The 12,778-nt window shown below is 61.9% G+C and overlaps 1 protein-coding gene across 14 annotated transcripts in view; it reads left to right on the top strand.

Annotated features, from left to right (window-relative positions):
• Window positions 1-12,778, top strand: part of TP73 (tumor protein p73) — an 84,098-nt gene that overhangs the window by 53,064 nt on the left and 18,256 nt on the right. For all 14 annotated transcript variants that reach the window (XM_063632019.1, XM_063632014.1, XM_055262559.2 and 11 more), the window contains one exon: window positions 2,102-2,344. In XM_063632019.1, coding sequence (XP_063488089.1) covers window positions 2,102-2,344 — 243 coding nt within the window. The remainder of the gene's footprint in view (window positions 1-2,101; window positions 2,345-12,778) is intronic.

Here is a 12,778-nt window from a genome sequence, read left to right as displayed (position 1 = left end):
CACTCAGTGGGCCCTGGGCTCCTGGGAAGGACCTGTGCTGTGGGAAGTTAGGAAGGTTGTGGGGAGCGCGACAGACCAGGAAGGAGGCTGCAGTGGTGCCGGAGAGGTGGGCCCGTGCTGCAGGGGGTCCCCGTTCCATTGGTGGGTGGGCTCCCCAGGTTGACAGTCCACAGCCAGCTTCATGGTGCCAGATGATGGCAGCTTCAGCCGAGGCCTCATGCCAAGACCCTTGCAGTGGAGCCAGGGCACAGGTTGCCCCTGGCAGCTCAGGCCTGCTGGGGCTGTTGGCTGTCCTGGGCTGGAGCACGCAGGGAGAGCGCCTGCCTGGCCTTTGGTGGCCCTGGGAACAGTGGTGGTGATGGCTCTGGTAAGCAGCAGTCCCCTGCCTCCTGCCCCTCCAGCATCCCAGGCTGAGCTACCTCCACATTGGACGGCACTCAGTGGAGGACTCAGTAGAGGACTCAGAGAGGACGCAAACTCTGGACTTGCCTGGCATCCTTCTCCATTGGATGCTGGAGGGGCCGGGGGATGCGGCCCTCGTCAGGGACCTAAGTGGATGTGTGTCCTAGGACCTGCAGAGCTGAGGACCTCTCTGGGTCACTAAACCCAGCCGCCTCTGATGGAGAAGGCTGAGGTTCAGGAAGGGGCTGAGCCTAGGAGTCCCGGCCAGGCCACTGCACCCTCGTGTGCAGGCGGTGCACGTTTTGTTTCTTGGATTGGAGGCGGCAGGCTGGTGGGAGGGGAGAGTGCGCTCACAGCACACCACAGCTTCTCTAAAGAGGGGCACAGGGCAGAAGGCCCCCCCCGCCATCTGCCTACGCCTGGCTCTGCCCCTTCCTGCCCTGCAATCCCAGTTCACGGTCTGGGGGTCTCAGCCTGCACCTTGTTGACTGCTGGTGACCTTTGTGCCATCTGCTGGGGCCGCTGGATCACTGGGGTCAATCGTTTCCCCAGCCCCATAGCTCAGTTTCCTCATCTGTAAAATGGGGACAATCACGGTGCCCGCCGCAGGCCCGGGGAGAGGGGTAATAGGGACGATCACAGTGCCCGCCACAGGCCCGGGGAGAGGGGGGTAAAGCAGTTTGTTTGCGTTGAGCCTCAGGGGTCACAGGGAAAGAGCTGTTTATACATCTGCAGTCTTCCTCCAGCACCCGCCTCTGGATTTGGAAGGAGGGTCTTCCTCAGCGGCCCACCAAGTGAGGTCTGCCCTGCTCTGGGTCTGAGACACTGAGGCCGGACCAGCACCCCCTCCCTCAGCTGGGGCCTCCCTTAAGCTCCTGGTAGAGGCTGATCCATGCTGGGGTCCCGGGAACCCACAGAGGGTGGCGCAGGGGACACACCCACAGGGGTTCCTGTTCCTTGGTGTGTGGTCCTGGCAGGGGAGCTGCGGGTAGGGGCCTAGCGAGAGAACCCCAGGCCAGGGGGCAGCAGGGGTGGGGCTTTGCCGGCCCCTGAGCGTGGAGCAGCCTTTCCAGTGGGGGTGAGGCCATTCACCAACAGACGAGGCCGCCCACCTGGGAAAATTGGGCTCAGCCATTGAACAGCAGTCCCACCTTATCCCACCACCTAGAGGGCCAGACCTAGTGAGAGCCCGGATCTGGTCTCCAGCACCTCAGGGGCACCCACGCACCCAAGCCCAGGTGTGCGCACCCTGCACTCAGGGCCCACCTGTGCCCAGCCCACCTCCCCCACTGCCTGGCTCCCTGGGGCTGGATCTCCCCACTTTGAGCTGTGAGGTCCAGACCCCGATGCTGCCTGGAGCGTGCCAGTGAAGCCCGTGTGGGCATCAGGGCCTGGGAGCCTCCCCCACCCGACGCCTCCCCTCCAGGTGTGCAGAGAGTCTATTCCGCCTCATCAACGGCTGGGTGGATCCCCAGAAACCCTGGCACCGGGAGGCTGATGGAGGGGAGGGCGAGGTGAATATGTCAGTTTATCCCAATGCAAGTAGTGGCCTGTTGGGATGGGGGAGAGACCCGGGGAAATATTTGGGATGACTGGAGCCGCTGGCCCTTTAAGGCTCCTGTAACAGGACACCTCCTAGACGGGACAGGACGACTGACTGTGTGTGTTTCCCCCTCCCTCCTCCCCTTTCCCGCGCCAGGCCCAGTTCAATTTGCTGAGCAGCACCATGGACCAGATGAGCAGCCGCGCGGCCTCGGCCAGCCCCTACACCCCGGAGCACGCCGCCAGCGTGCCCACCCACTCGCCCTACGCGCAGCCCAGCTCCACCTTTGACACCATGTCGCCGGCGCCTGTCATCCCCTCCAACACCGACTACCCCGGACCCCACCACTTCGAGGTCACTTTCCAGCAGTCCAGCACGGCCAAGTCAGCCACCTGGACGGTGAGTTCCCCTGGTCCCTGAGGGCTGCGGGCTGCGGGCTGGAGAGGAGGTGGCCGCGTTCCCTGCACCTCAAGAGGTCTGAGCTCGCCCCACTGTCTGCTCGGGGTTCCCACCTGGCCCGGGCCAGGAGGAGCATCGGGCAGGAGGCAGGTCTCAGGGCCGGGCAGTCTGGGTATGCCCACCCCTCTGGACATGAGTGGCCAGAACCAGCCAGCCTCCAAAGGGCCACAGAGGGGACGGACTTGGCCCCGCTGGTGAGGTCTCTGCCAAGACTGGCCAGCGGCTTCCCCATGCTCAGGTAGGGTCTTTGGTTTGAAATCCTGTCCTGGGCAGAGGCAGGGGCTCTGCTGCCAAGAGTTGTCTGTCCAACACAGGCCCACAGCCCTAGGGTCTGCAGAACCTGCCTCCTCTAGGCAGCGAGACGCATCTGCCGGTGGGTGGATTTGGGCTTTGCTGGCACTGTCTCTGGAGTGTCATTTCCAGGAATTGGCATGCGCCAAGGAGACAGGGGGGGAACCACCATGCCAAGGACTCAGGTCTTCACTGTGATGCCCCTGGGGACAGCCTGGCCCACGGTGGGGATCTTGCTAACTCTGATAACATCACCTGTGCACACGGCCAGTCTCCTCGAGCCAGGCACCATGCTCAGGGCTTTGAGTTGAGCTAACTCTTGCACCCACCAACAATGCACAGGGCTGACTCCATCACTGCTCCCCTTTTACAGCCAAGGAGGCCGAGGCGTGGGGAGGGAAGTGGTTCGCCCAGAGTTCTGCTCATAGTAAGTGGGGGCAGCCACCTCTGCATCTGTATTCCTAACCACTGAGCTGCCCTGCCCAGATGGCTTCAGGGGAGGGGGTCTGTCAGGAGGGGCAAAGTGAAGGCTGCGTGACCCCAGCCAGGAGTGGAGGGCGTGCAGGGGCTGGGCGGGAACAGCAGCCCCAAGAGCCCTCCGGGTCTCCCCTCCTGCACCGAGGAGGGGCAAGCGGCACCAAGGCCGTGGCTGCAGGAGGGGCTCCTATGGGCCACACGGTTGGTCCAGCCCACTGGGCAGCGTCCCCTCCCCCACGAGGCCCCGCCTTCCCGGGCACAGCTCAGTGCTGGCCCCCTGAAGTCCATGCAGGGCGGCTGCATTCCCACCCCCTGTGGGGAGTGCTGAGCAAGGGCGCCTCAGGTTTTTCCGCTTTAAGAACCGGGTCCCACTGCCCTGCTGGCCATAGCTGTGGTTTTCCCACGCTCCTGGAGGGCTGAGGGGCAGGGCGGAGCCTAAGGTAGCCTGTCAGGCTCTGCAGGTAGCTGGACAGTCCTGCCGGGCTGGTCTGGGGTCTGGGTTGTAGGCCCCGCCTGCCCCTACCTGCGGTTGTTTCTGATTCTCACTCCAGCCACGGGCTCCCCCAACTGCTGGCTCCGGGCTAAGAGAAGGCTCAGCCCGGACTCCCTGGGCTTGATGGGAAGGGGCTCCGTGGGCTGTTGGGCCGAGGGGCAGAGGACCTGGCACCTCCTCCAAGGCCTCCCACCTCCATCTGGCAGGCAATGCCGACCCCAGCGCTAACGCCCCGTTTTCTCCATTTGGAAATTACTCCTCCACGCACCTTACTGCACAGTGGAGATAAGGATGGGAAGACCGTGCCGGGGCTGTGGCCAGCACAGTGCTTAGCTCGCAGCAGGAGGCCCATGTGTTGTCTTAATTGTGGTAGTGGTGGTGGTGGTGTGCTGGCCTGGGCCTCCCAAATGAGTGGTTCCATGGCAGCTGCACCTGCCTGTGGGGCAAGGGGGACCCAGGACTATCCTTCCACCCCACTTGGCGGTCCGGTGGGGCCACCTGAAGCCAGGTCAGAAAGCCCCAAGGCATCCTCACCTGCACACCTCCAGCAGCGGGAGCCTCACCACTGCTTCTCTCCCACGCTCAGGCTTGTTGCCTAAGTCCACTCTCTCCCCTCTAAGGACACTGACCTCCTGCCCTGGGGTTTATGATGCTGGCAGTTTCTGGAGAGTGTCCCCCCGGAGTCCTGGCAGGCAGCTTGTGGGAGCTCTGCCTCCCTTCCTCCCATGGTCTGAGGATGCTGATGGGGTCTTCACCGTGCTTGGAATGCACTGGGTGTGGTCTGAGCTGATCCTCCTGGAAGGACAGGAGCAAGCCCCTCTCTGGCTGGCTTCCCCCACCTGGGGTGTCTGCCACCCCTACCCCCTGCCAGGTGTGTGGCATCAGGTTCAAGGGACTTCATGGTTTTGTCTCAACTGCCTTGTCCTGCAGGACAGGGCGGCCTTGCCCTGTGGGACGGGCTGGTCTGCTCAGACCAGGCGTCCAGGGCTGGTCAGCTGCACCAGCGGGAGGGGAAGGCTCTGCCTGGTGCCCAGCAGAGGAGCAGCGACGCCTCCTCAATCCCTCCCTGCTGGGCTCTGTGGATGCTGGCGCCGGGGAGTGGGGTGGGAGCTGGGGAGGAAGATGCTGTTGCCTGCACCCAGGGCTCCTCCTCGGAAGCCCTGTGGATCCAGGGGGTAGAGGTGGGACAAACGTTGATAATTAGATTTTTGGCACCTCAGCTCTCTGGGGGCAGAACCCCCTCTACCAGGGCTTCTTCCCTTGCCCAGAGAGGGGCAGGCAAGTGGTCGGCTCACAGTGCGGGACGGGGCCGCCGGGCAGCCCGCTTGCTCCCAGTTCTGGGGTCCCACCGTGCGGGCGCTGCCCAGACCTGCTGCCTGTGCTCGCGTCCGGCCTCTGCGCCGTGACTCCCGGGGCTCCCGGCATGCCAGCCGGCTGGTAACTGATAGATAATTCATATTTTTCTCAAGTACAATTCGACATTGGCTGCCACCTTCCTTTCTCCCCAGTCAGGAAAAACACCCCCACCAGCCCCCAAGTGACCACAGCTGCTAATGGGGTCTTTGACCTCTGCTTTGCTAAGGCCCACGGTGGGTCTCTCCAGCCCCGGGGGGTTCCATCTGTCCTGAGCAGCTTCCCTCAGACCTCAGATCTCCTTGGGCACTGAGGGGTCTGGAGGCTGCGGTTCACAGGCCTGTACGTATGTGTGCATACACACGCATGTGCACACACACAGACACGGCACCCTCCCACATGCTTGCACACGGGTGGATACACAAGTACCTTATGCACACGCAGGCACATGTGAACACACAGGCATGCGTGTACATGCACAGGCCTCCCCCAGTCACTGCCCAGGGTTCTAGTAGCCCCCACCCCATGGAAAGCCGGGAGGAGGAGGCAGGTCATGTGTAACCGAGCAGCCAGAGGAAGGATTTGTGTTTAGCCATGAGAGTGTAACCAGTGACCAGCGACAGGGCAAGGCCGGCATTTGGTGAGAGGGACCCTGCATGGTGAGAGGCGTGGAGCTGGCGCCTGCTGGGGTCCCAATCCCAGAGCTGCCCGTGAGCACCTGCTGCTTCTCCCCTCTGCCCTGGCATCCTCACCTGCAAAGAGAGGTATGGCCTGCCAGCCATGGTGGGGACAAAAGAGCTGGCTCTTGGGACTTCTTAGGGCAGGGCGGGGTACCTGGGGAGTGCTCCACACACGTGGGCTCTTTGTGAGTGCAGTGCTGATGGTGACACCAGTGCCCTTCTCCCAGTTCAACACTCTCTGTGGGACAGTGTGGGGTCAGAGCGTGTGCAGAGCTCTCTGTGGGGCATGGCCTGGCCTCTGAGCCCTGCTAGCCACTCCTGTCCTGGGATCTCCGTGGGTTGGCAGTGGCGCAGACAGCTGGTTCCAGGAGGCCCTCGGGGCAGAGAATGAACAGGAGTTCCTCTGGCTGTCGGAACAGCCGGACGCAATGGGCATCGGATGCTGTGACACCCCGGCTCAGCCGTTCTGCCCCCAGCTCAGCTTCATCAGGGAAGGTGGCTGTCCTTGGTGTTTGGGAAGTTTGGGGACGGGGCTCTGATGTCAGGCAAGAAGGCATTGTGGGGTTGGACGCCCTGGCCCAGCACAGCATCTATGGGCACCTCAGGGCATGCTGAGTGACACCACCCACAGCCCACGAGGCAGGCTGCCATGGCAGGATGGTGAGGACACACACAGGTGCGATGGCCAGCGGCCCCAGCATCCCTCCAGACAGACAGATGGCCTGGACACAGCCCCGAGTGCCCTCCAGCTGCTCTCAGACTTGGCGTGTGTGTGTGTGTGTGTGTGTGCACGTGCACGCGCACACGTGTTCATCTTAGGGGACAGCTGGCTCCACGTGTAGGAAAGCCCCCCTCCAGGAGGGACATATGGAAGGAGGGCCAGGCAAGCACAAAGGCTCTGCACGGGATTCCTGGGGAGAATGAGGCTGAGTCAACACTAATGGGTCTGGAGCAACCTTCCCAGCACCTCGGAGGCTTGCAAGCAGGAGAATAATAGCGGAGGTGTCCCAACACGATCGTGGTATCAATTGCGTTATCCTAAAAGTTTATGGAATGCATGAGTGGAATTAATACCTTTTACTGGCACCAGAAGCAATTATATGTGCGTAAAGCTGAGGGAAGAGTTCTAACAATGTTTATTGTGGAGATGAAACGTGGATTATTAGGGGAAACAAGAGTACTTAGGGCGAAATTGCAGCAATTGCTCACATCATGCGGCGCGGGGATCTGCAGCAGGGACGGAGCTTCCAGCAGGCCTGCTCTGGCTGCGGTCAGTGCCTCAGGGTTCGTGGCCCGAACCGGGGTCGGCTCTTCTCTCTCCACTTTCTGAAGCAGCCAGAGGAACTCACTCTTGGGCCCCGGAGGTCACAGAACTTAGCCTTGGAGGCCCCAAGTGAGGCTTGGGAGGCCCCAGCTCTGAGACCCTGGGTCCTGCTGCTCCACCCCAGACTTCCTGGTTCTTGGAGGAGACAGGAGGGAGAACCCCTTGGGGGACAGGATTCCTTTCCATAGGCATGAGACTGTTGGGGGAGAGGCATGATCCAATTTACGTTTTAGGAAGAATCATCTATTTTCTAGGACTTATTTGCAGTTTGGGGACAGCCTTGTGGACCCAGCACGTCTGATTAGTAGCGTTGGCAGCAACATTGCCCCTATGTGCAGGGCCTCCCACACTCTGCATTTTACAGATGAGGAAACTGAGGCTCCCAGAGGGCACACCAGGGTCACCTGTCAGCAGAGGGCGGAGCCGGGCCTGGCTCCAGCAGCCAGACCCCTGACCTTGCCCTTGCAGCCCATGTGATGCCCCACCCCGGCCCCTACAGGTCCCTGAACAGGTCCCCACGAGCAGCCCCTGCCCCCTGCCCCATCCTCTACACCCAGCTCTGTGGGGCAGGTCCCTGGGACCCTCAGGGCCCCCAGGGGAACCAACGATAAGGAGGTGCTGACCCCTCAGAGGGACCTGCCTGTCCCTAGGGGGGTGTGGGGGGAGCCCAGGCTGTACCTCGGCCCCCGTGAGCCTTCCACTGCTGTTTGCCAGTGAATCAAACTGGGACTGGGAGTGGAGAGCTGTCCCTGTCTGCTTTCACTGCTTGGTTTTGTTGACAAAGGAAAATACCTCAAGAACGCTTTATCACTGGAGTGCTCCAAGGCTGGCCACCCTCACAGGCGAGAAGCCAGGCAGCTGGGCTTGGGGACCGACCTCTCCTGGTGCCTCCCTGCCCCCTCTGCCTTCGCCCCTCCCAGGCCTGGCCTCACTGCCACTAACTCCCGTTGACAGGGGGAAAGAGAGGCCCGCAGGGGAGGGCCGTCCCCGGCTTCTCCTGGACCCAGTGCTGACGCCAAGATGCGGTCCTAGGCAGGGCCGCGTGGGACTCGGCAAGGTGAGGGGCTCAGCTGGGCAGCGGGTTAAAGTTTTGCTTCCCGGTCTGGTGGGTTTCTACCACCCCAGGCCAGTGGTCACTTCTGGGATTTTCTGAGATTCCAAAAGTTGAAGCCACGCTCAAGGTATGTGGATGGACCCTGGAGACCCGGACCCTGGAGGCCCAGCCCCTGCCTCTGGGTAGAGAAAGCCCTGAGCGACCTCCAGACCTTCTGTCCCTTTTCCCAGGAGCCTCAGGAAGAGGGGGACAGACAATTCCAGGGTGTCCCAGCTGGAAAGAAAAGCATCTTCTCTGCACTCCAGGCGGACAGCGTGAGGCTCAGAGATTAGGTGGTGGCCGAGGCTGGTGTCCACAGCCAGGGGTTATGATGGGGCTGCAGAGGCTTTGAACGGAACAGCGCATTTTAGGGCAGAAAGACCCTTTTGGAGAAGTTAACAACACTCCAAGCTTCAGTGAAGCAGAAGTCAGAGCCCATGGGGAAACCGCACAGGGGGATGACCTAAAGCCCAGAGCCGCCCCAAGGGTTGCAAAGCCACCCCTCCCCAAGCCATGCCACTGGAGCGAAGCACCCAGCTCCTTGCACCTGGCACTGGGGAGATACCACTCTCTGCAGGAGGTCAGAGATTTAGAGGCCAAAATTCTCCTTCCCCCAGGCATTTCACTGAAGATTTACAAAGTTTAGCAAAAACCTAGATTCTAGCCAATATTACCTTAAAAGCTGAAGAGGGACCATCCCACCATGTCCACAGCTTCCTGCCCTCCCTCCGCTGTCCCCGGCCACCTCCAGCTGCTGCCAATTCCAGCCCCCAAGGCTGTCCCAGGAAGCTGTAGCCAGAGACTCCGGGACCGTCCTGTGAGCAGAGGGCACCCACTGACCCTGGGGCACCCTTCCAATCCCCACAGCTGACAAAGCCGGGCCTCAAAAGGCTGGGTTAATCCTGGCTTCTCCTCAAAGCCACAAGTCAGGGTAGGGGTGAGGATGGTGGGGGCTTCCTCCCCAGGAGTTAAGGGGCCCTCTCTGCAGTGAGCAGAGCAGGCCTGTTGCCAGCCTACTGGGCCCCTTGTGGGATAGCTCCAGGGCCTGGCCCACAGCCCCACTAGCTAGGTCCTTGCCAGAGGCCGGAGGAGAGGCCAGGCTACTGGCACGGGCCCTCCAGCTGGCGCTGTCAAAAAGCAAGTTGTGGGCAGAGGACCCTGTGCTTGGTCCCGGCTCGGGGCAGAGGCTGAGTGCGGTGCTTTGAACATTCTGTGTCTTCAGAGAGGAGGGGCAGCTGCTGGTGGGCATTCCAGGGCCCTCTGCAAGCCCAGCTTTTGTCTCTGTGGACCCAGGGCACTGCCCTGCCACCCCCTCTGTCCCCAAGGCCCCAGATGGGGTACCTGGGTCCTGGAATAAGAGCAGATGGAGTTCCTCGCCCTGCCTGGGCAGCTCATTCCTTCCTGGGCTTGGGCAGAGTGACAGTGATAGTAGCACCCACTGGGCACCCGCACGCGGTCTCAGTGAATCAGGACAGCGGCGACCGGGTGGGGACTGGGCCCCGTGTGCCTCACACAGCATCTCGGCAGCAAAGCAGAGACTGGAGCTGTCCAGGCCAGGCCACCCAATCCCAGCCAGACACAAGGCAGTCTGTGTGAGTCTCAGTCTCTAGTGTCCATGGAGACCCATCCCCAGCAGGACCAGGGCAGGTGAGGCCCCTGGCTGTTGTTCCCCTTACCCCTGAGGGGCTTAAGCCCAGCCACAGGGTAAGAAGCCCATGTTCCACCTGACATCTCTGCAGTGCCATCTTCCTGGAACCCAGGAGTGCTTAAGGCGGGTCTGACGCCTCTGCAGTGCCCAGTCTTCCTGGAACCCAGGGGTGACGCCTCTGCAGTGCCCAGTCTTCCTGGAACCCAGGGGTGCTTAAGGCGGGTCTCTGCCTAGACCCCGACCCCAGGCCCCAGGACCCAAGTCAAGCCCAGCAGTGACAAAGGGCTGGGAGATGGAGCTTGGGGGTCAGACAGCTCTGGTCTGGGTGCTGGTCCACCCCAGCTTAGCGGGCAGGTTTGGGTCACTAAACGGAGTGACAGTGCCTGACCTCCCAGGGCCAAGGTCGGGTGAGGGCCCCGCACAGGGCAGGCATCAGTGGGCAGTGGATGTGGCCATGAGGGTGGACCTGGGTGCCCCATTCCCCAGCAGGTGGACAGCACTCACCATCTCCCCAGGTCTCCACACCAGCGGAGGCAGACGCCTAGGGTGAACGCTGCCTCGCAGCCTCCCCCCACACTAGGCCCCTCTTATCCCCTCTGGCTGTGGCCCTCGTCTCCTACCGGACTCCTGGGCCTTCACTATGCACTGGAGACAAAGCCACCAAGTCTGTCCTGGGCTCAGCACATACCTGCTTCCCTCCCCTACCCCGATCATAGTCCAGGATGGAGAGCCCCAGAGGCAGCCGTGCATGGGACGAGGGCCAAGCAGGCTCCGGCTCCTGTGGTCTGGGTGAACTCAGTGTCTCCCAGGGAGCCGCGCTTCCAGGCCGTGAGAGTCCCCCGTGTGGCTCCTGCTCACCTGTTTAGGACATGGCTCAAGGTCGTGGTGGGGCAGGCTGCCCAGCTCCTCAGGGTTCCCACTTGCCCCTGGCCTGCCCTCCCCAGTGAGCAGTTTCTTGTCCACAGCCTCTTGGGCTCTAGCAGGCCTCCGTCAGGGCTGAGGATCGCTTGGCATCTGCAGAGGATGTTTCTGCCTCTAGTTCATCCTCCATAGAGCTCCTGGCCTGGGAACCCCGGCTGGCCAGCATGGGGATGCCAGCAGACACATCTGTCCCCTGCAGCCCTCCAGCCAGGAGCTCTTTCACAGCAGCCTCTTTTCTTGGGCAGTGCTGGGCCTGGCACTGGCTGTGGCCTCACAGGCATTCTGAAGCTCGCTTGAGCCTCTCATCTGCCTGGCCTGTGGGCTGTGGGTGTCCTGGTGAGTGAGCCGTCACTGCCTTGACCATGGGAGCCCCAGCTTAACACCAGGGTGTTCTGAAACAGGAGCGACTGCCACATGTGTCCTTTCCCCCTCCCCAGGCTAGTGGCTTCCCTGGGGCAGGGAGGGACCAGCCCTGTGACATCCTGCCAGGCCTCCCTGACATCTGTCAGAGCCCAGCCTGTGCTCCCAGCAGCTCTCTGAGGGCAACAGTGACATTGTGCACCAGTGTAGGCCACAGCTTCCCACAAAGGGGGCTGTCACCAAGGGTGCCCTGTGGCTGCCACCTGAGGATACCCTTCCTCTCTCAGAAGGAGAAAGGGACCCAGGAGGACCCTAATCCACAGGCTGTTGACCCTGGCTCATGCATGTGTTTTAGGGGGTTCATCTGTGAACCCACGAATTTAATGGCAAGGGTTCTGTGGCTCAGCCCCAGGAGCTTTTCTAGGGAGAGGAAGGGTCCAGGGCCTTGGCAGAGGGTGGGCTCAAAGAGGCCCATAACCCCAGAGAGGAGAGAGGTGTGCCCCTAAACACACACACGCACACACAAGCAAGGAAACTGGATAAAAGTGGGCAATAAAAAAATCATTTAAAAAATAAAAGCCCCCACTACAGGCCCCATCTTCCAGAATCTGTTGCAACAGATTCACCCACGCTGGTTAACGGTATTTGCGGTTTGCAAGATGCTACATGTCCCAGGAAAATGACAGACAAGTTATTATCACCTCTCCACTGTCCTCCTGCCCAAACCTGCCCGTGCCGGGCACCCAGCTGCTGGGGAGCGAGGAGCGGGCACGAGGAAATTAGCAACCCCGCGCCGCACCCGCCCCTCGCCCACCCCCACACCAGCCGTGCCAGGCCCAGGGCTCCCAGCCAGGCCAGGCCCATGTTGTACTGGGGTGGGGGAGGAGAGGAAGGAGAGGAGGGTCGGAGAGGAGGCGGCAGCGTGGGGAGGGATGGGCACAGTGGCGTTTGGGCAAACCCTTTCCTGCAAGCAGGATGGTGCACGCACCCTAGGCAGGCAAGTCCAGGCGGCTCCGTGTCAACAGCCGAAGATAAACACGATTTTATCAGCTCGGAATCTGTTGAAACACATCCATCTAGCGGTTCTAGGGAAGGAGAAGGCAGGAGGGGGGCGGCGGAGGGGAAGTGTCTCCACGTGACCTTTCCTATAGAATAGGCTCCCCCAGAGTCCTCCTCCTGCCCGTTTTCCACAGGGCCAAGCCCAGGCCTGAAGCCCAGAGGCCTGCTGGGGAGACAGGAGGAAGGAGCTGGGGGAGCGCTGGAGCCGTCCCGGGCTCAGCCACCCTCTAGAAGGACCTGGATCTCTCAGGGCTCCCTTCCCTCCTATGGCCACCTTTGTCACCCACCCCCAGAAGCTGCCAGGGCAGGGGACGTCACAGACATCCCTCCCCGAGGCCACCCAGCTCCGGCCAGGCTGGGCACCTGGGGTCCAGTTAGTGCCAGAGTGAGGTCTGCCAGGCATGTATGCCCCGAAGGCCATGTGAGCACTGCACCGGGGACACCCCTGTGGGGAGGAGAGCCAGGCCCAGGACCTTGGTGGCCTTACTGGCCAGAGGGGAGGAGAGGTGCTCACATTGCCTGAGGACAGGGGCCTCCTTGCTCTCCACCGAGGCCTGGGCCTCCCTCTGCCACTGGCCCAGGTTGAAGACCTGCCCGTTCCAGGCCGCTCCACATTCCAGTCCCAGCCCCCACTTCCCAGGGTGGGTGGTCCAGCTGCCGCCTGCACCAAGTACC

Source organism: Symphalangus syndactylus, chromosome 22 (genome assembly GCF_028878055.3).
Source record: "Symphalangus syndactylus isolate Jambi chromosome 22, NHGRI_mSymSyn1-v2.1_pri, whole genome shotgun sequence".
NCBI lineage: Eukaryota > Metazoa > Chordata > Mammalia > Primates > Hylobatidae > Symphalangus > Symphalangus syndactylus.
This window is presented reverse-complemented; position numbering and strand designations above follow the sequence as displayed.